Source organism: Chrysemys picta, chromosome 5, assembly GCF_011386835.1.
Source record: "Chrysemys picta bellii isolate R12L10 chromosome 5, ASM1138683v2, whole genome shotgun sequence".
Taxonomy (NCBI): domain Eukaryota; kingdom Metazoa; phylum Chordata; order Testudines; family Emydidae; genus Chrysemys; species Chrysemys picta.
Window position 1 is genome coordinate 97,389,714 of NC_088795.1, and position 26,040 is coordinate 97,415,753.

A 26,040-nucleotide genomic window follows, 5' to 3' on the forward strand; every position below is an offset into this window, starting at 1 on the left:
TTGGGGCAGCAAGTGGGCCCTAGAAAGAGGGGTGGGTTGTGGACCCTACTACACCCACCCCCTAATAATTTTTGTTGCCCTCCGCTGGACTATCTTCAGTTTGTCCACATCCTTTCTGTAGTGGGGGGCCCAAAACTGGACACAATACTCCAGGTGTGGCCTCACCAGTGCCGAATAGAGGGGAATAATCACTTCCCTCGATCTGCTGGCAATGCTCCTACTAATGCAGCCCAATATACCATTAGCCTTCTTGGCAACAAGAGCACACTGACATGTATCCAGCTTCTTGTCCACTGTAATCCCTAGGTCCTTTTCTGCAGATCTGCTGCTTAGCTGGTTGGTCCCCAGCCTGTAGCAGTGCATGGGATTCTTCCATCCTAAGTGCAGGACTCTGCACTTGTCCTTGTTGAACCTCATCAGATTTCTTTTGGCCCAATCCTCCAATTTGTCTAGGTCCCTCTGGACCCTATCCCTACCCTCCAGCATAGTGTCATCCACGGACTTGCTGAGGGTGCAATTCATCCCATCATCCAGATCATTAATGAAGATGTTGAACAAAACCGGCCCCAGGACCGACCCCTGGGGCACTCTGCTTGTCACTGGCTGCCAACTAGACATCGAGCCGTTGGTTACTACCCGTTGAGCCTGAAAATCTAGCCAGCTTTTTATCCACCTTACAGTCCATTCATCCAATCCATACTTCTTTAACTTGCTGGCAAGAATACTGTGGGAGACTATATCAAAAGCTTTGCTAAAGTCAAGGTATGTCATGTCCACTGCTTTTCCCATATCCACAGAGCCAGTTATCTCATCATAGAAGGTAATCAGGTTGGTCAGGCATGACTTGCCCTTGCTGAATCCATGTTGACTGTTCCTGATGGATTTCTACATAAAAGTGCATTCTTGTTGGTTGTTATAACCTTAATACATATTCTTCGCCACTCAGAGATAGATGTAGGTTTCATTTTTAGAAGGTACACACTATACATTTTTAAAGTGATTTATTTTGAAAACTTTTCAGATTAGTTTTACAGCTATATCAGAAAATGAATGATTGTTTGGTTATTTCATTTACCAAAGGTAATTGAAGCAGATACTTATAAAGTCATTGGGAGGTGAGCTATTTCCAATTCAACAGGCTAATCATTAATATTTGGAGGATTTTCTTGCCATGTGTATTAGGAGGAGAACATCACCAGACAGACATTTAACTAAAACAACAATGTTATGTATTCTGGATTTTTTTCAACAGCAAACATATAATATTTTAACAAAACAAGCATGTGAATTTTTGAATTTAGTTAAACATTCAAGTTTTTTTAAATCAGGTTTGTTTTTGTTAAAATTGTTTTTAACTAAAATAGTTAAATTAAATAGTCAATTTAATTTTTTTTTTTAAAATATGTCAGCCAGGTCAACATGAGAAACTTAAAATATTGGCTTCTGCAGCTAACTCAGTCATCTTCACCTTCATTTTCCTGTTTGTTCGTAATCTGGAAAAGAAAAACAAGCTTTCCTGCTTTTTCTGGTCCCAAACGATTTCTCAATTTGGAATGAATTAGTCCAAAGGAAGAAACTTCTACACCGGCAGAAGAAGTTACTGCTGTTAAAAGTGAGATTATCACTTCAACAGTCTCTGAATCCAAGGGGTTAAGTGACTTCCATCAGTTCACTGGTGTGACTTTTTTTTAAAAAAACATCATCAGCAAACATATATTTATTGAATGGCTAACCGTTAACTCTGAAGTTTATTATAGTTGGCATTATGGAGGGATGATTGCTGGATGTCCATGTCATAGCCAACTCCTCTTCTTCAGCAGTTAAGGTTTGATCCTGGTACCGAGTATTGAGAATATTTGCAAGAAAATAAGCTGGAGATAGTGCTTGTCCCTTTCGTTTTTTTTAATGCTTGTAATTTAACTCTGTCATTGCATATTTCTCTTTTTAAGATCTCACTCAGATCCTTCCAAATTTCAACAGCATCAGCAATAAAACAGCTATTTCCCTGCATTTTGTTCAAGGCTACAGAAATAGGCTTCAGGGTACTCAGCATGTGTTCAACATTTCTCTTAAGCCCAATGTTGAGAACTTTGGCTGTGACAGTGCCATCTATTTTTTCACAATTTTGTTCACAAACTGTCATCAGATTAGGCCAGTTCTTGATATAGTGCTCAAAACAGTCCACTACTGAGTTCCATCACATGTCTTGTGGGAGAGTTAGCTTGGTTTCTCCCACTTTTTTCAGACCAGCTGCTGCAAAAAATGGTTGTTATGGTATTTTTCAATTTCAACAACATTAGGCTTTATTTCTGGAACACTGAAGTCTTTGGCTAGCAGGATCATCAAATGAGCACTGCAACCGTATGTTATTAGCTTGGGACTCTCTTCTAAACAATTTCTTCTCATCTTGGATACATTTGCAGCATTGTCTGTGACCAAACTGCGTACTAGATATTTGAATTTTTTTTTCAGTTTGTTATAGCTTTTACTGCTACTTCTTGTAAGTATTCTGCTATGTGTGCATTTCCTGATGTATCCATTGTTTCTATAAGGAAGACATTCCCTTCTTCTGTTGTCACTCAAGCAAATACAAAAGGATCATATTCAGACATGTTCTTTTCATCATCTTCAATGCAGCTTCCTCCTGAGAAGGAACACTTCTCATGATGTTGTTTCATTCGGGCAACCAGGCCTTGCATTTCTTTGTTGCACTGTTTGCATTTTGGACGCATGACTGTCTTACCTCACAGGTAGAGGAACGTCATTAAAATATTCCCAAACTGGGTCTCTTTTACGGCCTGCTGCCATTATAGGTTTTCTCTTCTAGTGAGAGACTGGTATGGTAGATCTTAAATCAATGAAGGCTACAGTCAAAGACCTCAAGACTTCTGGAATACGCTCCTCAAACAGTTTCACTTTTGTTTCTACTGCTTGTCCCTCCCTTCTCACATTTATCTCCAGACTTCTTCTCCTTGTCCAGATCTATTCCTCCCCCAACAATTTTCTATTCATTGAACTTTTTGAAACTTTGCACAAATTTGCAGAGGGACAATAGGGTGAGGTTATTTCTCACCTCTATATATTATTTATTTATTTATTTTAAAACATTTTTGCTTTTAACAAGCATGTTATCTCTGGAACACGAATCCACAATTTGAGCACTGCAAAACTAAGCATCTCTGATGGTATCTTCTAGACTGAGCACTGAGTCCCATTGGTTAGGTAGAAAGATTAACCTAAATAATCTATACAGAAGCTCCTGGTACCCTATAAAATTGAGTCCCTAATCCATGAACTATTGGAGCTTATTTACAAAACTTTTCTTAAACATGATATGAATACAGCGCTAGAACGCGCGTCTATATAGCGCGAATTGACTTATAGCGCGGGACCGCGCATGGATCCAAAACCCCATGTTCTAGGGAGGGGCCAGTGTATATTGTCTCATACTATAGAATTAGAATTTATAATCCCTATTCCATGATGAGATATCTTTGAGATACATTATATCTTAATTAAAACTATCTTTAGATAGGTTTTTCCTCAAAAATCCAATTTAAATAAAAAATATCATTGATTTTTATCCACCCTGCTTTTTCCAATTGTCAGGGACCTCCCCTGATCACCACGAGTTTTCAAAGATAATGGCCAATGGCTCTGCAATCATATCAGCCAACTCCCTCTGCAACCTCGAATGCATTGCATCTGGCTCCATGGACTTATGCATGTCCAGCTTTTCTAAATAGTCCTTAACCTGTTCTTTCACCACTAAGGTGCTCACCTCTTCCCCATACTGTGCTGCCCAGTGCAGCAGTCTGGGAGCTGACCTTGTCTGTGAAAACTGAGGCAAAAGAAGCATTGATTACTTCAGCTTTTTTCACATCATCTGTCACTAGGTTGCCTCCCCCCATTCAGTAAGGGTCCCACACTTTCCCTGAACCACCTTCTTGTTGCTAACCTACCTGTAGAAACCCTTCTTGTTACCCTTCACATCCCTTGCTAGCTGCAACTCCAATTGTGCTTTGGCCTTCCTGATTACACCCCTGCATGCTCAAGCAATATTTTTTTACTCCTCCCTAGTCATATGCCCAAGTTTCCACTTCTTGTAAGCTTCCTTTTTGCGTTTAAGCTCACTGAAGATTTCTCTGTTAAGCCAAGCTGGTTGCCTGCTAGCTATTCTTTAGCATAGCATATTTGCTATTCTTTCTGCACATCGGGATGGTTTGTTCCTGTCCCCTCACAAAGGCTTCTTTAAAATACAGCCAGCTGTCCTGGACTCCTTTCCCCCACATATTAGCCTCCCAAAGGATCCTGCCCATCACTTCCCTTAGGGAGTCAAAGTCTGCTTTTCTGAACTCCAGGGTCCGTATTCTGCTGCTCTCCTTTCTTCCTTTTGTCTGGATCCTGAACTCTACCATCTCATGGTCATCTTCATTTAAATCAGTTTGGATTAGTTGGATTTATTGCAGGATGGTACTCAACTTTTTTTGTACGAAGAAAATTTATAAAACTGTCTGAGTTACAGGTAATTTAAAACTACCTTAGTTATACAGTTACTGAGAAGCAGCTCTGTTGTGAAGGTTTCATTTATAAACTATTTCACTAGGAGGGTGGTGAAGCACTGGAATGGATTACCTAGGGAGGTGGTGGAATCTCCATCCTTAGTGGTTTTTAAGGCCCCGCTTGACAAAGTCCTAGCTGGGATGATTTAGTTGGTTTTGGTACCCTTTTGAGCAAGGGATTGGACTAGATGACCTCCTGAGGTCTCTTCCAACCCTAATATTCTATGATTCTGTGATTCTCTCTCCTTATAACTTTGTTTTGAAATTATTTTTAACTAAAAGAAATTTCAGAGTACATTAGAATTTTTTAACGTACTGAAGGAAATTTAGTCCAACTTAAATTATGGTTGCCTAATATAAACTGAAATGTTAATCAGTGTCAGACTTTTTATTTGGGAGAAGTCCTGCAAGCTAAAACAAAATCACATTGATTATGATATTTCAAACTTTGCATGTGGATAAACACCATTCAAAATCTAGGACATAGGCTAATAGTCACCTTTAAGATATTTATTTAAAAAATGTGTTTGCTTGCTATGGCATTGTGTGTTTTACGAGGTCTGCGTTGTCCCATGAGCTCATTGTAAAGCTTAGGCAGACCTCAAAGAGAACAAATGGTAGAGTGATAAAGAAATCCCTGTTTAACCACTAAAATTTTCATGGCATTGCAAGACATTTGAAGCTGTCTGAGGAGAGGAGCTGGTTACATTCCAGAACTCAAACTCTGCAGGACATTGTGAAATAGTTAGGCTCTAAACTTGGTGAGCTCCTAATGTCCACGTTTTAAGGAAAGGTGCGGGAATGAGCAGTGGTTAGTGGAAAGTAGGCTAGTGGGTATTTTGGAGATCTCCTAAACTTCTTTTTGGTGCCTCTTTCATTTAAAAAATAAAAAGGGAAAATTAACCAATACAATTTATTTCCTTTAAGTTTCCATATGATATATGGAAATTAACATATAAGGGGAGGTAGATAAATATTCAAATATCATTCCAATTTCTTAGTCTCTTAAATGAACATAGATGTGGAAAATATCACATTTCACATTTCAGAATCAGCCTTAGTACTGTCCCTCTTACTTGTTCCTGACCCAAGACTAATATCCTAACTGGAATTTATGACATTTTTGAAATTATTCTAAATTAAAATAATACATTCTGTAGATACATCAGCTCTTTCCTGTATTGCTCGTTAGATAAGTATTGTACTGGCTTGGTATGATAACAGGTTCCTCTGTAATGAGTAGCTGATATTTGTACAATAGGGTTGGAAAAAAGTGAATATATGGTCTGTATCTGACTTGCACTGGGATGGTCCATAGGGATGGTATAAATGGTATTCTACAGACAAAGAGAGTAAAGTACTTTGGACTGTCTGCCTCACAAGGAAATGAGTGAATGGTCCTGTTTCTGGAGTGCATATGGGGTAAAATTCCATATGTCATAAGCCTTGTATTGGCCCTCTACAAAGAGGTAAATTTCATCCATGGAGATTAAGATAGGAAGATTGGCATCTTGACCATAGCAGGAAATTGACATGCACAAGGGTTAAGTTGCTGGTCTGCATTTGGTGGTTAAATTTATGACACATGATGCTGGTGTCTGTGGCACATAATGGGCAGGTGGATTGGAGAATGATCTGTATTGATATGTGACTGTCAAGTACCAAGGCATGGGCAGTCATACCTAGTGGTCAGAGCAGTGGCGGTCAGGCCTAGTGGTTGAAGTCAAGCCGAGGGTTGGGGTCAGAACCAGAGTCAGGAGCAAGCAGGGAAGCCGGGCAGGAGCAGGATAGGAATGAGGCTGGGAACAAGCTGGAGCAAGGCAGGTACAGGAGTGATCACAGCTGTGGGCATACGCATTGAGCAGCCATCAACCTGCCACTATTGCTGAGCTTAAATGCAGACCTGTTTGCCTGACAGTGTGGTTTATGGGTATATGTAGTTCATGCTAGAAATATATTACACACAAAGAATTAGAAGATTTTTTTTTTATAAGTGTTTAGGTATATCTGTAGGTTCCAACCGGGCTGATGACCGATGTGGGTGTTAATATGATGCCATACAATGGTACTTCCTTTTTTTCAGTTTACTTTTTTAAAACCTAGGTAATTACTTACACACACACACACACACTACATTAAAAGAGCATCGCTAATAGATACTTATAGATTCAGTCACTTGTCTTACCTTTTCTTTTTTTAAGCTAAATAGGTCAAGAAGGGACTATTTTAATCATCTAGTCTGACCTCCTCCAGAAACACAGGCCAAAGAACTGCAGCTGGTAATAATTTTACTTCCACCGACATAACTACCCCAGGATCTCTTGAACTGTAAGTCAAAGGCATAACCTTTATCAAGGCCATCAGGCTACCTGAGGCTTCTTGAGTTTGTAAGGCAAATCTTCCATAACTCATTTCATTCTTGTAGGTCTTTTCTGAACCTTTTCCAATTTGGCAATGTTATTTTAAAAATGTGGACATGCAAACTGGACACGGTATTACAGTAATGGCCTAACTAATGTCATATAGAGTAGTAATAACATCTCTATGCTTCTACTCAATATTCCCCTACTTACCCATCTAAGAATTGCATTTGCTCTCAGTCTCATTGTACTGCAAGTTCATGTTCAGCTAGTTATCCATCTTGATTCCTGAGTCCTTTTCTGAGCAACTGATTTCCAAAATATATCCCCAACCTGTAAGTATGGCCTGTATTGTTGGATCCTAGATGTATAACCTTGCATTTAGCAGTATTAAAATTCATGTTGTTCAAATGAACCCAGTTTACAATGCAGTCTGGATCATTCTGTAGAATTTACCTATCCTTATCATTATTTACCACTCCACCAACCACTGTGCCTTCTGCCATTTTTACAAGCAATTCTTGAGGGATAATTAACAATGGAAATTGCACAATGCCTTTTGACGTCATTTTTTCAGAATAGAATCTAATTTAAATTTTATAATTTGTTGTTATTACTATTATCCTGTCTCCACTGTATGGTGTGGAAACTTCAGCTGCAGGTTTCCTCAGAGCTACTGGGCAGAACTTCAAGCATTTGGTGCCAAAACACTGAGTATGGTGATAATGTATACCATTCACTGACAAGAAGCTGGAGCTCATTGGTCTGGATTAATGTATTTGAAATGAAAAAAACATTAACAGGTGGTAATATACCCCTAGTACATTTTAGGTAGTATTTGTGTCAAGCCATTTTATAATTCTAGTAAAACATAATGGAGCATACATTATGCTGGATTATCATTGCTTCTTGATGCTTTATCCCCTTATTCATGCCTAACAATGCTCGCTCCCTCTGTGTCTCATAGCTTAATTATCACCACTCAATTGCTGAATTAATCTGCAATTACTGTGTGTGTGTGTGTGTGTGTGTGTGTATAGATATATATCGGTAGATAGATAGTGATACAGATATCATAGCTAGAGTGACAGATAACTATCTTTACATCAGCTGTACTGCCAAAATTCTTTCGTGTCCTTTTTTTCTTTAACCAAACATCTCTTATTTGTACCCTGGAATCGGAAAACATGGTTTGTGGCAGATTGCTTTGATCTAATCATCTCTTTTGGGTGCTAAGAGAGATGTAGATTAAGAGCTCCACTGCTAATAAATGTTAATTACACAGATACATAAACACTAAATTATAAATGAGTTTGTCTAGAGGAAGATAACTATACTATTAACTTTTTTGTTCTTCTGATAAAGCAGATTGGTCAGGGTTCAATAAAAAAGAAAAACCGACTTGTAGCAGCTTAAAAAGTTCATCTGGAAAGCTGTTGTAGAGTAGACAGAATGTGATCAGTATAACTAGAGGTATGTAGTGATGGGTGTTCCAAGGTTTTATTATTAATTTACTAATAAACAAGGCAATTCCATCATTTTTATTGTTTATGGCTGTAGGTTAGTTAGGGCTTGTTTACACTTACCGGAGGATCAACGCTGCAGTGATGGATGCATTGGCAGTCGATTTAGTGGGTCTAGTGAAGACCCTCTAAATCAACTACCGATCACTCTCCTGTTGACTCCTGTACTCCACCTGATCGAGAAGAGTAAGAGGAGTCAACGTCACGTAGTTTGGACCCCGCGGTAAGTAGGTCTAAGCTACGTTGATTTGAGTTACGTTATTCACATCACTCGAATTGTGTAGCTTAGATCGACTTTTCCCTTTAGTGTAGACAAGGCCTTAGGCTAGTCTTCCTCGTTTGTTCAGTTGAAGCACTTGATAGCCTTTTTTCTGATAGGATAATTTCACCATGAACTCTACAAAGATATATTTAGCAAAGATTAACCAAAATATTTCTTCTCTGGTGTACTATTAATAATAATGATATTATGAATGTATATATGTTCTGTAACTTTGTGAAGTTCCAAACATTTCAGAAAGCTACATGGTACTTGCACCAAAGAATTTACAGTCTGTAAATTAGGCAAAGATAGCCTGTGAACATAGGCAAAGAATGGGGAACTAGTATGTATTAGAAAGATGTAGTTGTAATGTTCCCTTTTACACTTTAGAGTTTTTACATTCAGTGACAATGTAATGGTTAATGTTACAAGGAAGACGAGCTTTGAAATTGATATGTGGGATGACTTAATATTTGTGCACAATACACAAGTGTAACCTTAATTTATTGAATGTTCTCTGTTTACAGTGCTTGATTTGGGGATAATTACAACATCGTTGTAATATGTTTTACCCTGAATTCTGATAGGTACTTTCAGACTTAACTCAAATTTAACATAGATTTTTTCTGGGATTTTTTTATAAGGTATGAATTTTTAATGAGTGAACACTAAACAAGAAACCCAAAGACAGCTAAGGGGTACACTTTTTGTCTTTATACAATTATTTTCATTAATAACTAAATGAAAATACGCTTTTACTTATCTAATATGCAGACACTCAACTGACAAAATATATAAAAAATATTTTATATTTTAAAGGCTACGGGAAGACAGATGATGTTTCAGAGAAAACTTCACTCGCTGATCAACAGGAAATGAGAACTGTATTCATCAATCAGCCCCAGTTGACCAAATTCTGCAATAATCATGTCAGGTATTAAGTTTTTATAATGTATTAGTGTTAATAAATATTAAAAATATGTATTTAGTGCCATAACTTTGAATGTTACTTTACAAAGACTAAGTAAAGAGAGTGTTCCTGGCCCAGTTAACAAGTTTAAACAGAAAATGGATGTAACATATACAGGAAAAGGTAGAGCAGAACAAAGGCTAAAACAAATAAGTCTGATTGTGAGTGAATTTTGGATTATGCCTGCAGAGGTGTGATTGCAACACTGTTGATGTTCTTGAACTAGCTTTGATATAGCTAGCTCAAGTAACAATAGCACTGAAGGTGAGGCACCATGGGCTGTGCAAACTCTCCCCAGACCTTGGGTCCGTACTTCAGCAGCTAGTCTGTGCTACCATGACTTCACTGCTATTGTTACTTGAGCAAGCTAAATTAAAGCTAGCTCAGGTATGTCTACGCATGCTGCAGTCACGCCGCTGATTGCAGTTTAGACATGCCCTTAGTTTCTGAAGTTTTTAATTGCCTAATGATATGAAAAGTGGATTTTCAGGAGACATCCGAAAGAGTGAATATACTTGAAGTGGGATTTATTTCAGCCTGTATGGAATAGCATGAAAAAGGCATGAAGGATAGAATGGGTGGATACACAGAGAGTAACGCGATAAAACTGGGTACAGAACGTTATTTGGAAATTACTTAGAGAACTACTTTGGCTATAGAATCAAAAGTCTTTTCTCAAACTTTCTCTTTGAATTTACAATGCAGTGAAAATGTTTGAAAGAGCAGAGAAGCATTCTGCATACTATTGTTAATTGTAGTATACTTAAAAAGTATACTGTGGGTACACGGTAGTCTAAAACTTTTGGTTTATTCTCAGACTACAGACTAGAAATCTGCATTGTAACAAAATAACTATTGGATATTTGCATGCAAGTGACCACACTGATCTCTAGATTCAGTACTGTCACAAGGAATAGTATTTTAAACTGGAGTCACACCAAAATATGTAACAAGTGACATGTTTTGTTGTCCCATACCTTATCACCATTGTATAGGTGTGTGGGGTAATGAAAGTAATGCTAGGTATGTGTTTACAGTAACAGGGTGTGCTGGCCCTTTAAGGTAAGCTACAGGCCCAGCGTGATGCTGTTCTTTGTTCAACCCATAACCAGGGAATTTGGGAAATATAGGTCTCAGGACTGAGAGGAATTAGAGACTTTCAGCAAAGAATGTTTGGAAGGAGGACTATAGACAGGCCTATGCATTAGAAGACTAAGCGATCCGGAGGAAGCAGGAGCAGTTTGTTTATCTTTCCACAAAAGTGGTTGTTGAAGAAGTCAGATGACCAAGACGAAGGAATTCCATGGGAGGGGTGAAAGTTGGATTATTGTAGGATCTTGGTTTCTTTTTTTTAACTGTTCGTTAGGAGCCCTAAGAGGACATTTGCATGGCACTGTTGTTGTCGGCGTTGCAAGATATTTACGTGCCAGATGCGCTAAATATTTTCTTTTTTGGTGGTTCGTGTTCTGTAGTTTTGGCATCTGAGTGTTGCTCTTTTAGGATTCTGAAAGCATGCTCCACACCCTGTCCCTCTCAGATTTTGGAAGGCACTTCAGATTATTAAATCTTGGGTTGAGTGCTGTAGCTATCGTTAGAAATCTCACATTGGTACCTTCTTTGCATTTTGTCAAATCTGCAGTGAAAGTGTTCTTAGAATGAACAACATGTGTGGGGTTATCCTCTGAGACTGCTATAACATGATTTGGCAGAATGCAGGTAAAACCATGGAGCAGGAGACGTACAATTCTCCCCCAAGGAGTTCAGTCACAAATTTAATTAACGCATTAGTTTTTTAAGGAGTGTCATCAGAATGGAAGCATATCCTCTGGAATAGTGGCCAAAGCATGAAGGGGCATATGAATAGTTAGCATATCTGGCACGTAAATACCTTGCAATGCCGGCTATAAAAGTGCCATGCAAACATCTGTTCACACTTTCAGATGACGTTGTAAATAAGAAGCGTTTAGCATTATCTCCCGTAAATGTAGACAATTTTGTTTCTCTTAGCGATTGGCCGCACAAGAAGTGGGACTGAGTGGACTTGTAGGTTCTAAAGTTTTACTTTTTTGTTGTTTTTAGGGGGCAGTTATGTAACAAAAAAAATCTAGATTTGTAAATTGTACTTTCACGATAAAGAAATTTCACTACGGTACTTGTATGAGTATTTTTCAATTCACCTATTTCTGTTTTCATTTTAACAGTGCAAATATTCGTAATTAAAATAAAATGAGCACTGTACACTTTGTATTCTGTGGGGTTTTTTTGAGTTAATTGTGAGAGTTAACTGCGATTAATTGACAGCCCTCGTTTCTTCATTTTTTTTTTTTTGTCATGTGAAAAAACTTGGCGCTCTTTTCATAAATCAGTTCAGAATACTGTGGATTCATGCTGGGCTTTCCTTCCTGTCTGCTCTTGTGAAATAGACCCAATTTTTGTGCCTTGAACTTCTGTGTGTGAGTACTGGTAGTTCCCAAGCATATATGGAATGTGCTATGAATGTAGGCAGGAATACAGCTATCTTGTATGATGGACTGTGTGCTAGTTTTTGATAGTTTAATTTCATTCTTTGTGTCTTTGAGGTGATGTCTTGCTCTATTTTGAGGTTACAAGGCATAGAGTTCAACATTACCAGATGAATTAAGCTGTCCTTTGTTCTCTGTCTCAGTTTAACAGACATATACCTAAAATAATTCTGAGCAACTGTAAATCTTCTTTAACATTGACTATTATCAGTTCAACTGTCAGAATTCTCCAGTGTTTCTTTACACAAAGCCTTTTGATGGTGATTGATGTCCTCAGGGTCTTCACTATTGCTATAGATTCTGTCTGGCCAGCTTCATTTAACATTCATTAATAGTTCTGAGCCTGAAATTCAGATGTTTACATTTTAGCATTGACCCATCTAGTCTGTAAATCTCAGCTGCTGAAATTTCCATCAGACTTTCCACAGAATCCTCCATCCCATTACTGCAGAATTGTGCTCTAGAGTTTAAACTTGGACTGTTATTTTAAAAAAAATCTAGCCCTCGTGATTGTAAAGATAACCTGGAAAGTGCTAACCAAATGTAAATCAGTGCAGTGCTGTCTTCCTGAGCCCTGGTCTAGTCTACAGAATTACTTCAATATAACCAGGTTGCTCAAGGGTGTGAATAAGGCTGGGTGCAGGGCAGAATCTGGGCTGGATCTGTGGACGAGCAGAGCAGAAGCAAGGCTTGAGAGAGATGAGCACAGGGAGGCAAAAAGTCCACAAGCATATACGTTGAGCCGCCAGCAAGCTACTGCGTACAGCAAAGGGCTAGTATGGATCCCTCCCCTGCCAGTCTTTCCCTGCTGGAGATAGGGTTGCCTGGCAGGCCCAAGTTGCTGCTCAGCAGGCACAGAATGCAGCACTGCATAGGCAGGCAGCACTGCCCCCCCCCGACTTTCTTTCTGCCCCACCCCCCTCATTCCGTGTGAGCTGAAGATTCTCCTGCCTGGTAATCATAGCACATTTCAGGGGTCTTCGACCATTAGGCCTGATTCCCATTCCAACCACTAGGCATGACCACCTACAACCCAGTCTCCAGACACACAGTGCTTGTCATTTTCCCAGAAACATGTGACTGATGTGCTTATCTCACAAAAGTCTCCCATACCTCCACTGGTGCCAAGTCCCAACTGACCCTGCCCCAGTTGCCAAAACCTAGTTTCCTTCTTCATCCCTCTCCAGGGACAACATCTGTGGTATAGGTATGAGTTATCCGTACATAAACCTGATACACATGGAAAACTGAAAATGAGGGAACGATGTAAAATTAAATTTAATATAAAATAAATATGGTCTACTCTGTTGTATTGGTCTTCCTTATAGAACTGCACACATTTTCCATATCCTGGATGTGTTATAGTGATTCTTTGTTTCTTCCGGCGCCATTGCTAAACTGGGTCCTGGTGTTGGGGTCTTTTTGCTTCCAGAAGCAGATAAACTGTTTTGTTCTGCAAGTTATTCTGATGTGAAGTTTTTTTATATACTTTTATATAGAATTTTTTATAAATTTCATTAAAAGTCTCTAGCTGAGGTTCCTTAAGGAGTGTAGCACATCATTCTTATTGTTACTATGTGCATAATGTATTATTTGTCAAAACTTTCCCAGTAGTAGACTACAGCACAATGTAGGAAATCTGTCTAGAGCAGGGGTTCTCACAACAAAATTTTTGGTGGCCTCAGAGTGAGTCCACCAGTTCTTGCTGGTGGCAGCTCTGACAAATCCGTCTCTCTGTCCCTGCCTCCCGTGGCCCTTCAGTGGGAGCCGCCCTGGGGAAGGTGGGTCGGGAACTCACTGGCTGCCTGTGGAGTCCCGGACAGGAGCAGGAGGGCTGCACAGGGCAGTGCCCCAGAAACTGAACACCACAACTGCCTCCAGTGCTGTGCACACTGGCTCTGTGTGTCTCCAAAGGTGCAGCCCATGAGGTGACTGCACGGTGCAGGGCTCCAATACCTGTTGGCAGTGTTAGTGCAAACACCAAGGTGGCGTATCTCGCTGCCCTTGGTAACAGCTATTCAAGAACAACAGCTGGGTGCTGCAGGGAGGGGCCACAGCTTTGTGCCCTGTCCCCATCTTTGCCCATGGTTTGGAGGCTGTTGTAGCCACACAAAAATCCACCGGTGGCTGCGTGCAGTGGCCCATGAGCGGCGGAAGCTCCCTAAAAGTGTGGGGGGGCCACCGGTGCCTGAACTGTGGCCCTACCCTCACACCACCCCTTCCCCCAAGGCCTGCCCTTGTGCTGCCCTTTCTCTTTGAGGCCTCACCCTACCCTTTCCCCTAAGGCCCTGCCCCCGCACTGCCTCCTCCCCCGGGGCCCTGCTCCTGTGCCGCCTCTCCCCCACCCCCGACCCTACTTCCCTCTTGCTCCTCTCTGCCCCTTCCCCTGTCGCTCGCTCTTATGGCCAGTAAAAAGTGGGAGGGGCATAGACCTCCCACTTTTAATAGCGATGGGGCCATGGCCCTCTGGTGCCTGCTGTTCCGGTGCCTCTGCGGTGGCCACATTGTTGAGAAACGCTTGTCTAGACATATGCTTAACTAGCTAGACTCACTGAGGCTGGCTGTCTGGGTCAGTCTGGAATCTTTGGGAAACATGGTATTGTTTTCCAGATCTACCATGCCATCTGTTACTATACTATTGTATCTAACATGCACAGTGATTCAGCATATTATCCTTCTCCAAATCTGCAATCAAAAGGGAATGAATGGATAGAGTGTAATGGTCCCTAAGCATAGTCTTATGAGTTACAGGAAGGTTCTGATTTTTTTTTCCTCCCCAACATGGACAATTTTTCTGAATAAGAAATTCACTGGAAAAAAAAGAAGTACTGAAAATAAAATGAAAACCCACAAAAGCTTTATGAAAGTAAATTTGCTTTTCTTCACTATACAGTGAAGAAACAAATTTTCTGCAGCCTTAGCAATGAGCATAAAATCTTTCCATCTTGTAACTTAACTCTTGACAATATTTACATTTTATTTTTCAAAATTGTTTAAAATTATCAGTCTATTCAGTTGTTCATTTTTTACAACTTCCCTTCTACTTTAGGCATGTTGAGTCAGATAAGTTCATACGCTGACATTTGGTAGTCACTGTGTTTGTAACCCGTTTGCAGTATTGATCAGCTGCTTTCATGTTCATTATAATTAAAGTAAGAAACAACCACTCAATAAATTTAACAGCGTAAAGACTGAAAGATTAAAATGAATAAGGCATGACATCTGTCAGATAATGGTTGGATTTCTGGTGCATAATCCATTTGTAATGTTCTGCATAGGACATAGAGCTTTGTTGTACAGCAGTTAGTCTATCATAAAAATCCCTTAAATATTTATCTTGAACTTTAAGAACAAACAAACAAATGTAGTCATCTTCCATAACTTAGCATTAGGACACATTTGTGTTTTGTTTTCTTGCATTCTTAAAATAGTTTATTGTTAAGTGGGTGCAATCCTACAGATCTAACCAGGACTTGTAGGATAGTATACATATGAACTGATGTGAACGTTTCTCATAGCTTAGTTATTAGGAGCATTTAGGCACTGCTAAAATTGAAATAGTATTCAAATGATTGATGAGGCAACTTTTAAGTTATACACACACCGTATTTTTCCTTTTGATAGTCTTAGAGTCCATATTTCCAGTTCAAAATGACCTGCTAGCAAAATAGCAGATAGTACAATTGTTGGGATAGTATGAAAGTACGTAGATAATTTTGAAATTGTACTATCTGCTTGCTCACTAGTAAAGCTGTCTGATGTTTATGAGAGACAAAGTGGGTGAGGAAATATCTTTTATTGGACCAACTTCTGTTGGTGAGAGAGACAAGCTTTCAAGCTACACAGAGCTCTTCCTCAGGACCAGTTTTGAAATGATACTGTCTGCTACTTTGCTAGCAGATAGATAATTTTGAAATGGTACTATATACCTGAAGAAGAGCTCTGTGTAATTTGAAAGCATGTTTCTCTTAGCAACAGAAGTTGGTCTAATAAAAGATATTATCTCACCCACCTTGTCTCTCTACTATCCTGGGACCAACACAGCTACAACAACGCTGCATACAATAATGATGTTTATGAGTCTACTCAAGTGCTGTGGTTTGGGAGATGGAGATCATTTAGGTTTGGAACTCCAAGTGATTCTTAATGTAGGCACTGTCTGATTCATTTAACACCCTCTTTCGACTTTTATTTGAAGCAAATTTATTGTTCTTCAGAACACCTGGATTGTAAGGTACTGTCATGACATGCACTTCAAGGAATAATAAGGAAAGTGTGTGTGTAACTTGTTGGTACTATAATAATTGTACGTGGTTTTTTTGTCTTTCTTTTTTAGCACTGCAAAATACAACATAATCACATTCCTGCCAAGGTTTCTTTATTCCCAGTTCAGAAGAGCTGCTAATGCATTTTTTCTTTTTATTGCATTACTTCAGGTAAGCTCAACTAAAAAAAAGTCTGAATTTCAAAACATTTAAGTGCTAATACACTCCATGGATTACTATTATAGCTATTTGAATGTTTTACAGAAATACCATGTGTCCATCTAATTAAATCATGTGATACGGCTTTAATGAATTAAGAATAAAATGTTAGTGAAATACCGGATATTTATACATCTCATTTTGCAACTGTCTTATTTATAGAAAATATTTCCTTACTTCGAATTTTTATTTCTCATTATGGCCTGAACTTAATTGATGGGCTAACAGACCTGTTCTCATTGTAGAACTCTTCCATCATGATAAATTAATATTTCAGACAAAGAAACTAATATTTTTGGTTTACCAACCTGTATTTGATCAGGACTAAGGTTCTTCCTTTACAAAAAGTGCCAGAAGATCTTTGAACACAGATGGACAGGGCCTCACTTTGAAGTCTCTTCCAGAAGACTGCACTTCCATCTCTAATACTGGTCAATTAGCAGAGTGCTGATTGAGAGGAAAACATACAACCTTACTGAATCACCAACACAGCTACTTGTAGAAAGGATCTTCAGGAAGTGATCAGCCCTGATCCATCTTAGCTTAAGATCTGACACCATTGCAGTCAAAGATATTGATGCGTATCAAAACCAAGTAATTAATTTAAAATAGGTTTCAGAGAAGCAGCCATGTTAGTCTGTATCCACAAAAAGAACAGGAGTACTTGTGGCACCTTAGAGACTAACAAATTTAGTCTCTAAGGTGCCACAAGTACTCCTGTTCTTTTAATTTAAAATAGACATTTATTTTTAAAATTTGAGATTCTCATGTTACATTTCTACATAGGTGACTCTGACATTAACTAGTACTAGTACCAATTACTATACCAAGTGCAGCAGAGTGATGTTTAATTCTTCCATTATTTAACTGTTGAACTTTGATTGCCTTAGAGAGGGGACTATTTATGTGCTTCATCCACCTGAAGTCCATCTTACTCAGAAGTGCTTTTTTTTAAAAAAAGCACACAATACTTTTGAACTGCATTGATTTAAAATATTTCACATTTGTTTAAGTTGATAAGTAAAGGCAGACCATATAGTTGGTGTGATACATTATATATGCCATACTTAATGACTGAAGTTTGAACTCTGGACAGGAATAGTGACAAAGTTACATTTATATTTAACATTTCTAAATTCACCTAAATCAGTGTTGTTGTATATTAATTAGTCAATATAAACAATTAACAAAAGAGGAAAGCTTTCCTCATCTTAGTGATATTGGCTGCATTTTGTACCATAACACTAGTCACGTGGCACTTATATTCACTCTCACACCTTCTGCCTCTATCATGAGTGTTTGTCAAATATTCAGATGAATGTGGATAACCAGAGTTATCAGTGTTTGCCATAGAACTAAGTAGCTCCTCTATCTGTAGTTCCTGTAACACACACAATAGTTCATTGTGAACATTAGATCACCCAGCTATACTCATGCATGCACATTCGTATAGTATAGGCTATCTGTTTTGTGGGTTTTTTAGTTTTTTTGTGATCTTGCAATCAAAGGTGTTAATGAGGATGTAGGACTTGCCTTTTTCTGGTATAATGAACATTTTAAATATGAAACTTCTTAGCAGGAGAAACCTTTATTTAAAATCTGAAATTCTGTTAATTAGGAAACACTAATAAAAGAAACAAGTACAAAACATCTACTGCAATTTAAGACTATAAAATAAGAATGCAAAGAACTAGGAACACACAAGTAAAAAAATCTGATTTTGATTTTTTAATACATAATTTTTATCCCCCCCCGAACACAGTGCTTTGTAAAATGCAGTCCTCCTTTGCACAACTTACATCTAACTCCAAAGAAAATAGTGAATAGATTCCACTGGTCATGGGTCAGTTGAACTTTAGATCCCCGTTCTTGAAAACACTGAAGCATATGCATAACTTCACTCATGAGAATAATTCCTCTGAGTACTTTTAAAAATGTAACCACTCATGTGCTTTACTATACTATGTCTTTTGGGTCTGTCTGATAGCCATCAGATGGAAAACTGTCAGCACTACATTACAAAAGTATTAAACAATCTCTTATGTTAAACAAAAGAGTTTTACTGAGACACTGGAAAGCTCAGTGTCTTCCCCAGACTTGGTGTTGAAATCAGATATAGCATCAGCCCTTGTGGTGGGAAGATGGAGGGGAATGCTGCAAAATATCTCACCATAAGTTCCTATATATTTATGCCTTCATTTTATAATTCAGTTGCCCAAATAGAAACATTTTTCATATTAATTACATGTTGCTTCTGATTTTATGAGAACAGGTATAAGTTTAATGAATTTGGGAGATTGAAAATAGTAAGCAATTATAGGCTCGGTAGTAAGAAGGACTAAAATGTGCAGATGAAGAAAATGGAATTGTACGTGAACCTGAATAAAGTAGCATTCTTTTGCATTACTAAGTTCTGTTTATTATAATCAAACTGCACTTTGACTTAAAAGAAAAATGTATTTTATATTTGTTTTAATAGCAAATTCCAGATGTGTCGCCAACAGGTCGTTATACAACATTGGTTCCTCTGTTGTTTATTTTAGCTGTAGCAGCAGTCAAAGAAATCATAGAAGATCTTGTAAGTATTTAATACAATTATTTCCTAAATAAATAACGTGTAATATTTATGCATCTCTAAAATTAAAAATAATTGAATATATCTACAGTCTCAAGTTACTCAGCATTTAGTGCTTGGTATGAGGCGATTCTCCTAAACCCTAGAAATATGTAAAATATCTTGCTTTAAACAACAGATGAAAACCTTGAACAACGGTGGAGATAGTTTATGAAAATATAGATGATACCAGGAGGCGATATCCATGTGGTAAATTGTACAGGAGTGTGATAAATGTATTGCTATTGCATACCAGTTCATTTTATCACATGCCTATAATCTCATTACCTGCCACCAATCCATCTCCTCAGGACTTATTCTAACTTTCTAAACAGCTTCAAATAGCATTTTTGTATCCTCTTTCTAGAGAAATATTTACTTCTCCCTCTAGATGTAGAATCCCTTCTCCCCAAAATTACTTCTGAAGTCTGATGGCTTTCAAGTCTAATATCTCATGTCCTTTCAGGGCTAGAAATGAGAATTGTATACGGTCATAAAGAAGAAAGCCCCAGCTTTTCTAGTATGTCCCAAACCCCTTTCTATCAATATAATTGCATCCACAGTAGGGGAGTTGCACCAGTGTAGTGAGATCTTTGCAAAATCAATGTGCAGACAAGCCCAAAATTTCTTTCAGTAGTAAAAGAAGTTGGTAGTGGCTCCTTCTACCCCTGAGGGAAGTCTACTGGTGGTAGTTGGAGGCTCCTATTTTCTCCCCTGTTGAGGTGAGATCAGTGTGGTTAGCATTGGGTGTGAGGTGATAAGAAACTATAGTGTAAGAGGAGCTGCAGAGTGAGCCTGGTGAGAACAGTATGTTAAGTTCCAATCTGTCTCAATTCTTAGCATAGGGCCATCCTAGGTCAGTACTTTAAGCCTGGACTCTTGTGGTGAGGGGAGAGAGGGAAGATCCCTTTTTATTGTTTGTCTGCTACAGTACAAGAAAGCTGAATTTTACACCTTTCTTTGAGGTAGCTTCTGCATATTCCTACAAATAAGATATGTTCCCAGAGCTAAGGTTCTAAGAGGCTAAGCAATCCCAAGCAGCCTCATTTCTCTTTCCTTTCCACAGCTAGCAGCTATACATATATGGGTCTTCATTTCATACACAAAGAGTGTTTTCTTTGTCTTTGATGAAAAATGTTCTGTTAACTGGTTAGAGGAGTTATAGATCATACATGTTAGATAATAGTTAATACATTTTAGATAGATAACTTTGCATAGCTTTTGTGCAGTTTTGATTCCAGACAATCTCCATGCAGTTCTAGGGTGATCACCCCCGCAAAAAAGTTGGTGTATTTTATGCTGCTGCATTTTTCCACAGCCAGATACACAGCCCCATAACCCTTTGATCCATCATCAGGGTAAGGTACAGTTCTGTCTAACATGGTGAAATCAAAACCCACAGTCTTTGGTGCCTGGATGGTAGCTGACAAGCTCCATCTGTGCTAGAGGCCATCTTGGTACCAGAAAAGTTCTGGCTAAGTGGGTTCACATCAGTCCCAAACTTCCTTTGGTCTGTGATCAAACTTGCATCATATGTTTGCAGTAGCTTTAGTTTTGCTCTTCTGTTGCCTCAATCATAAGATTAAGAGGAAGTAGGAGTGTTGTTGTGGACTGGAGGTCTCTGTTCTAGCTTCCTTGATCTTCCAGCAATGCTCATTCCTTAGGACTGCATCAGGTTCTCCCCACTTTGTGGATGCTGGGGTTTCTTAATGCCCAAATGCCTCCATGTTTCACATTGTGCCCATTCTTCACTAAAAGGATCCAGTAAAAGGCATCCTTCAGGTCTGGAGTACGTACATGAGTCTTTTTATTTGGAGTCTTGGTTTCAGAGGCTGTCCTTGGTGCCATCTGAGAATGGCTTTGAGGCTCACCTGGTCAGTTCATTTGACTAAGGGGTTTCATGTTCCACATCTGGCTTCTTTTCAGGACCTTTCAGGCTCCCTGAAGTACAGCTACACAGATTGATTTTTGTTCCCTGTATAACTTGTAGATGATGCCACCATATTGACAGGGACCTCCTCAGTTTCTTATTGTTGAGTAGCCTGTAAGAGTATTGCCTTCCCTTCAGCAATGTTCCTAGCCTTTCTGCCTACCAGTCAGCTTCTCCCTCAGACACCTTCACATTTTCTCTTATGCAACTTCTTGTGCATAGCAAAATTCCCTTTAAAAAAATCCATAAAGCTGCAACTTTATTCTCTTTCAGATCCGTCTTTAGACTCCTATGCCATGATGCCTACAAACTTCTGCCATCTGGTAGTGGCTAGACAGGCATTGAGCTGCGATTAGTTGCACACATACAAAATGGGAAATGACTGCCTAGAAAGGACTACTGCGGAAAGGGATCTGGGGGTCATAGTGGACCACAAGCTAGATATGATTCAGCAGTGTAAAGCTGTTGCAAAAAAACTAAACATCATTCTGGGATGTATTAGCAGGAGTGTTGTAAGCAAGACAGGAGAAGTAATTCTTCTGCTCTACTCCCTACTGATTAGGCCTCAACTGGAGTAGTGTGTCCAGTTCTGGGCACCACATTTCAGGAAGGCTGTGGACAAATTGGAGAGAGTCCAGAGAAAAGTAACAAAAATGATTAAAGGTCTAGAAAACATGACCTATGAGGGAAGATTGAAAAAATTGGATTTGTTTAGTCTGGAAAAGAGAAGACTGAGAGGGGGACACGATAACAGTTTTCAAGTATGTAAAAGGTTGTTATAAGGAGGAGGGAGACATTTTTTTTTCTTAGGCCTGGTCTACACTGCGGGTGGAGGGGTATTGATCTAAGTTATGCAACTTCAGCTATGTGAATAATGTAGCTGAAGTTGATGTACTTAGATCTACTTACCGTGGAGTCTTCACTGTGGTAAGTCGATGGCTGATGCTCTCCCGTCGACTCTGCCTGCGCCTCTCGCCCTGGTGGAGTACCGGAGTTGACGGGAGAGCGCTCGGCGGTCGATTTATCATGTCTAGACTAGACACGATAAATCAACCCCCGCTGGATCGATCACTGCCTGTCGATCCAGCAGATAATGTAGACAAGCCCTTAACCTCTGAGGATAGGAGAAGAAGCAGTGGGCTTAAATTGCAGCAAGGGACATTTAGGTTGGACATTAGGAAAAACTTCCTAACTGTCAGGGTGGTTAAGCACTGAAATAGATTGTCTAAGGAAGTTGTGGAATCTCCATCATTGGAGATTTTTAAGAGAAGGTTAGACAAACACCTGTCACGAATGGTCTAGGTAATTCTTAGTCCTGCCATGAGTGCAGGGGCCTGGACTAGATGACCTCTCAAGGTCCCTTCCAGTCCTATGAATCTATGATTAATGCTTACTGTGAAAATGTGCTCATTTTACTATCATCTCTTTCCATCACCTTTTCTTTCCTCGCCCCTCTCTGTTTTTTATGCCCCTGTTGCATTTGCCATAGATATATATTATCAGGTTTCTCCCCAAGAAATGGGAGAAAGAATCAGAAGACATCACTGCTGAAGATCACATGCTTTCTAAACTGTCTTCCATACTTCATACAATGTGTCAGATGTCTATGTAAGAACTGTGGCATCTGGTAGCAGAGGACATTGGCTATTTCCATGTTCTGTATGGCATCAGAGTGTTTTTCTTTAATATAGGAAACAATTGACACTGAACTGTTACTCCAGAAGTGGAGAAGATTTCCTCTGTAGTTAAAGGATAACAATCTATTATTTGAGTAATTGTCCACACCAATTCCACTCTTGGTGTATACAAGATTAGATTCTTTTTTAATAGCCTGCACCTTTCACACCCTCTCTACTATCATAGATAAGGACATATGGAGCTGGATGCCTGCATCCCTCACTCAGTTCCTTCCTACTGCTCCTGGAGCAAGATGGAACACAAGCAGTGTTTGTGCTTCGTGCGTCATAGCTTGTCGTACACACTTCAATAACTTATTTAGCTTTAAGTTTTTATTTCTTACATTTTATTTTTCCCTTTGTTTTTGTTGGGGAAAAAAGGAAGAAAAAACCTCACCTAAGACCTTCCCTCCTCTATACAGGTTGGTACTCCTACATCATTGGGGATTCCAAATCTCCTGGCTTCAAGACCTGTCTGTTGTTTTGATTCCACCATGGTCATTAACAGTGACACACCAGACGTGGAGAATCTAAATGAATTCTTTGCATCGGTCTTCACTGCAAAGGATGTGAGGGAGATTCTCATACCTGAGCCATTCTTTTTAGATGACAAATCTGAGGAACTGTCCCAGACCGAGGTGTTAGTAAAGGAGGTTTTGGAACAAATTGATAAATTAAGCAAAAAGTTACTAGAACCAGATGCTATTTCACCCAAGAGTTCTGAAGGAACTCAGATAGGAGATTGCAGAATTACTAGTGACTGGAGGATACCTAATGTTAATCAAGATTTTAAAAAAAAAGGCTCCAGAAGCTATCTTGGCAATTACAGGCTGGTAACTTTAGTACCAGGCAAATTTGTTGAAACTATAGTAAAGAAGAGAATGATCAGACTCATAGATGAACACAATATGTCTGGGAAGAGTCAACACAGCTTTTGTAAAGAGAAATCCTGCCTCACCAATCTATTAGAATTCTTTGTGGGGGTCAACAAACACGTGGACAAGAGTGATCTTGTAGATGCAGCGTACTGAACTTTCAGAAAGCCTCTGATGAGGTCTCTCCCCAAAGGCTCTTAGGTAAAGTACACAGTCATGGGATAGGAGGGAGGGTCCTCTCATTGATCAATAACTGGTTAACAGATGGGAAACAAAGGGTAGAAATAAATGGCCAGTTTGCACTGTGGAGAGAGGTAAATAGCGGGGTCCAACAAGGATCTCTATTGAGACCAGTCCTTTTCAACATATTCATAAATGATATGGAAAAGGGGGTAAACAGAGAGGTAACAAAGTTTGCAAAAGTTACAAAATTATTCAAGATAGTTAAGTCCAAAGTTGACTGCAAAGAGTTATGAAGGGATCTCACAAAGCTGGGTGACTGGGCAACATTCATGTTGATAAATGCAATGTAATGCACATAGGGAAAAATAATCCCAACTATACATACAGAATGATGGGGTTTAAATTAGCTGTTACCTCTCAAGAAAGAGATCTTGAAGTTGTCGTGGACAGCTCTCTGAAAACATCTGCTCAATGTGCAGTGGCATTCAAAAAAGCTAAGAGAATGTTAGGAACTATTAGGAAAGGGATAGATAATAAGACAGAAAATATCATAATGCCACTACATAAATCGATGGGACACTCACACCTTGAATACTTTGTGCATTCTGGTTGCCCTATCTAAAACAATATATAATAGAAGAAGAAAAGGTACAGAGAAGGTCAACAAAAATTATTAGGGCTATGGAACAGCTTCCAAGTGAAGAGAGATTAAAAATAATGGGACTGTTGATCTTAGAAAAGAGATGATTAAGGGGGGGATATGATAGAGGTCTAGAAAATCATGAATGGTATGGAGAAAGTGAATAAAGTAGTATTATTTCCCCCTTCACTTAACATAAGAACCAGGGGAACTAATAGGGAGCAGGTTTGAAACAAACATAAGGAGGTACTTCTTCATACAATGTACATTCAATTGGGAAACTCATTATCAGGGGATGTTGTGAAGGCCAAAGCATAACTTCATTAAAAAGAGAATTAGATAAGTTCATAGAGGAGAGGTCTGTCAATGGCTATTAGCCAAGATAATCAGAGATCTAACCCCAGAAGCTGGGACTGGAAAACATGGGATGGATCACTTGATAATTGTCCTGTCGTGTTCATTCCCTCTGAAGCATCTGGCACTGGTCACTGTCAGAAGGCAGGATACTATTCTAGATGGACTATTGTTCTGACCCTGTGCGGCCATTCTTATTTGCCTGGAAGAGAATCATGCAACAGAGCGTTGATCAATATGCTGCTCCTTGTCTAAAGGACCCTCAAGAACAAGGAGGTGAGGCTAAAATTATTCTTAAAGAAGAACTCTATGCAGCCCCAACATATGGTCCCAAGAAGCCTTGGAAAGATCAGCCGTCTTGATCTTGGCTTTGGCAGTGGCTAACTGTGGTACTCTTGTCTCTCATATGTCCGCTTCACAAAAGATGCATTGTTTTTCTGGAATGAGGGGAAAAAGGAGCACTGCTCTGGTCAGGACTCCAGACACAAATCACCCATCCCTGACTCCAAGTAAGAGACTTAGATCTTCTCCTCAGGCTTCCTGTGCTAGGACATGCAGTCTAGAGCTCCTCTTCTGATGCCTCTGCACCAAAGGGCACAGATGGCTCCTTCATTCCAAAGGACCATGCTGAGTTTGGCACTGTGTTGGTACCAGCTGCTCCAGTGTCATCCCTTGCACTGAGACCCTTGGCAACTACCACCTTGCCTCTGTATCAAACACTTCCTCAGCATCGATTCCCCATTCTGATACCAGACATCTCGGATCTGGAGATCTCAGCACTGAAGCCTTTTAGGCTACGTCTACACTACACACTAGTGTTGGTGGCATATAATGTACATGTAGCTACATGCTGCAATGAAAATCAGGTGCATCCACACTGTGGTGTGTAGCTACACATATCCATATCGGTCAGTGGGAAAGGCTTCAGCAGCTCCCCACTACCTGAGACTTTCCCTTAAGTGGGGAAGGGCTCCAGCTTTACGCAGTCTTTCCCTGCAGCAGGGAAGGGCTCCAGCTGCAGACAGCTGCCTCGGAATCTCTCCCTGCTGCCTTCCCCCTTCCAGAGCCTTTCCTCACTTCTGGGG

General features: G+C 39.4%; 1 protein-coding gene across 7 annotated transcripts in view; it reads left to right on the forward strand.

The window, feature by feature from the left end:
• Nucleotides 1-26,040, forward strand: part of ATP8A1 (ATPase phospholipid transporting 8A1) — a 267,308-nt gene that overhangs the window by 42,698 nt on the left and 198,570 nt on the right. For 6 of the 7 annotated variants that reach the window (XM_042841789.2, XM_005300615.5, XM_008170556.4 and 3 more), the window contains exons 2-4: nt 9,527-9,641; nt 16,536-16,635; nt 19,163-19,261. In XM_042841789.2, coding sequence (XP_042697723.1) covers nt 9,583-9,641; nt 16,536-16,635; nt 19,163-19,261 — 258 coding nt within the window. In that variant the 5' untranslated portion in view covers nt 9,527-9,582. Of the gene's footprint in view, nt 1-9,526; nt 9,642-16,535; nt 16,636-19,162; nt 19,262-26,040 lie in introns of those variants that run through there. The other variant, XM_065596913.1, reaches the window with a different exon arrangement.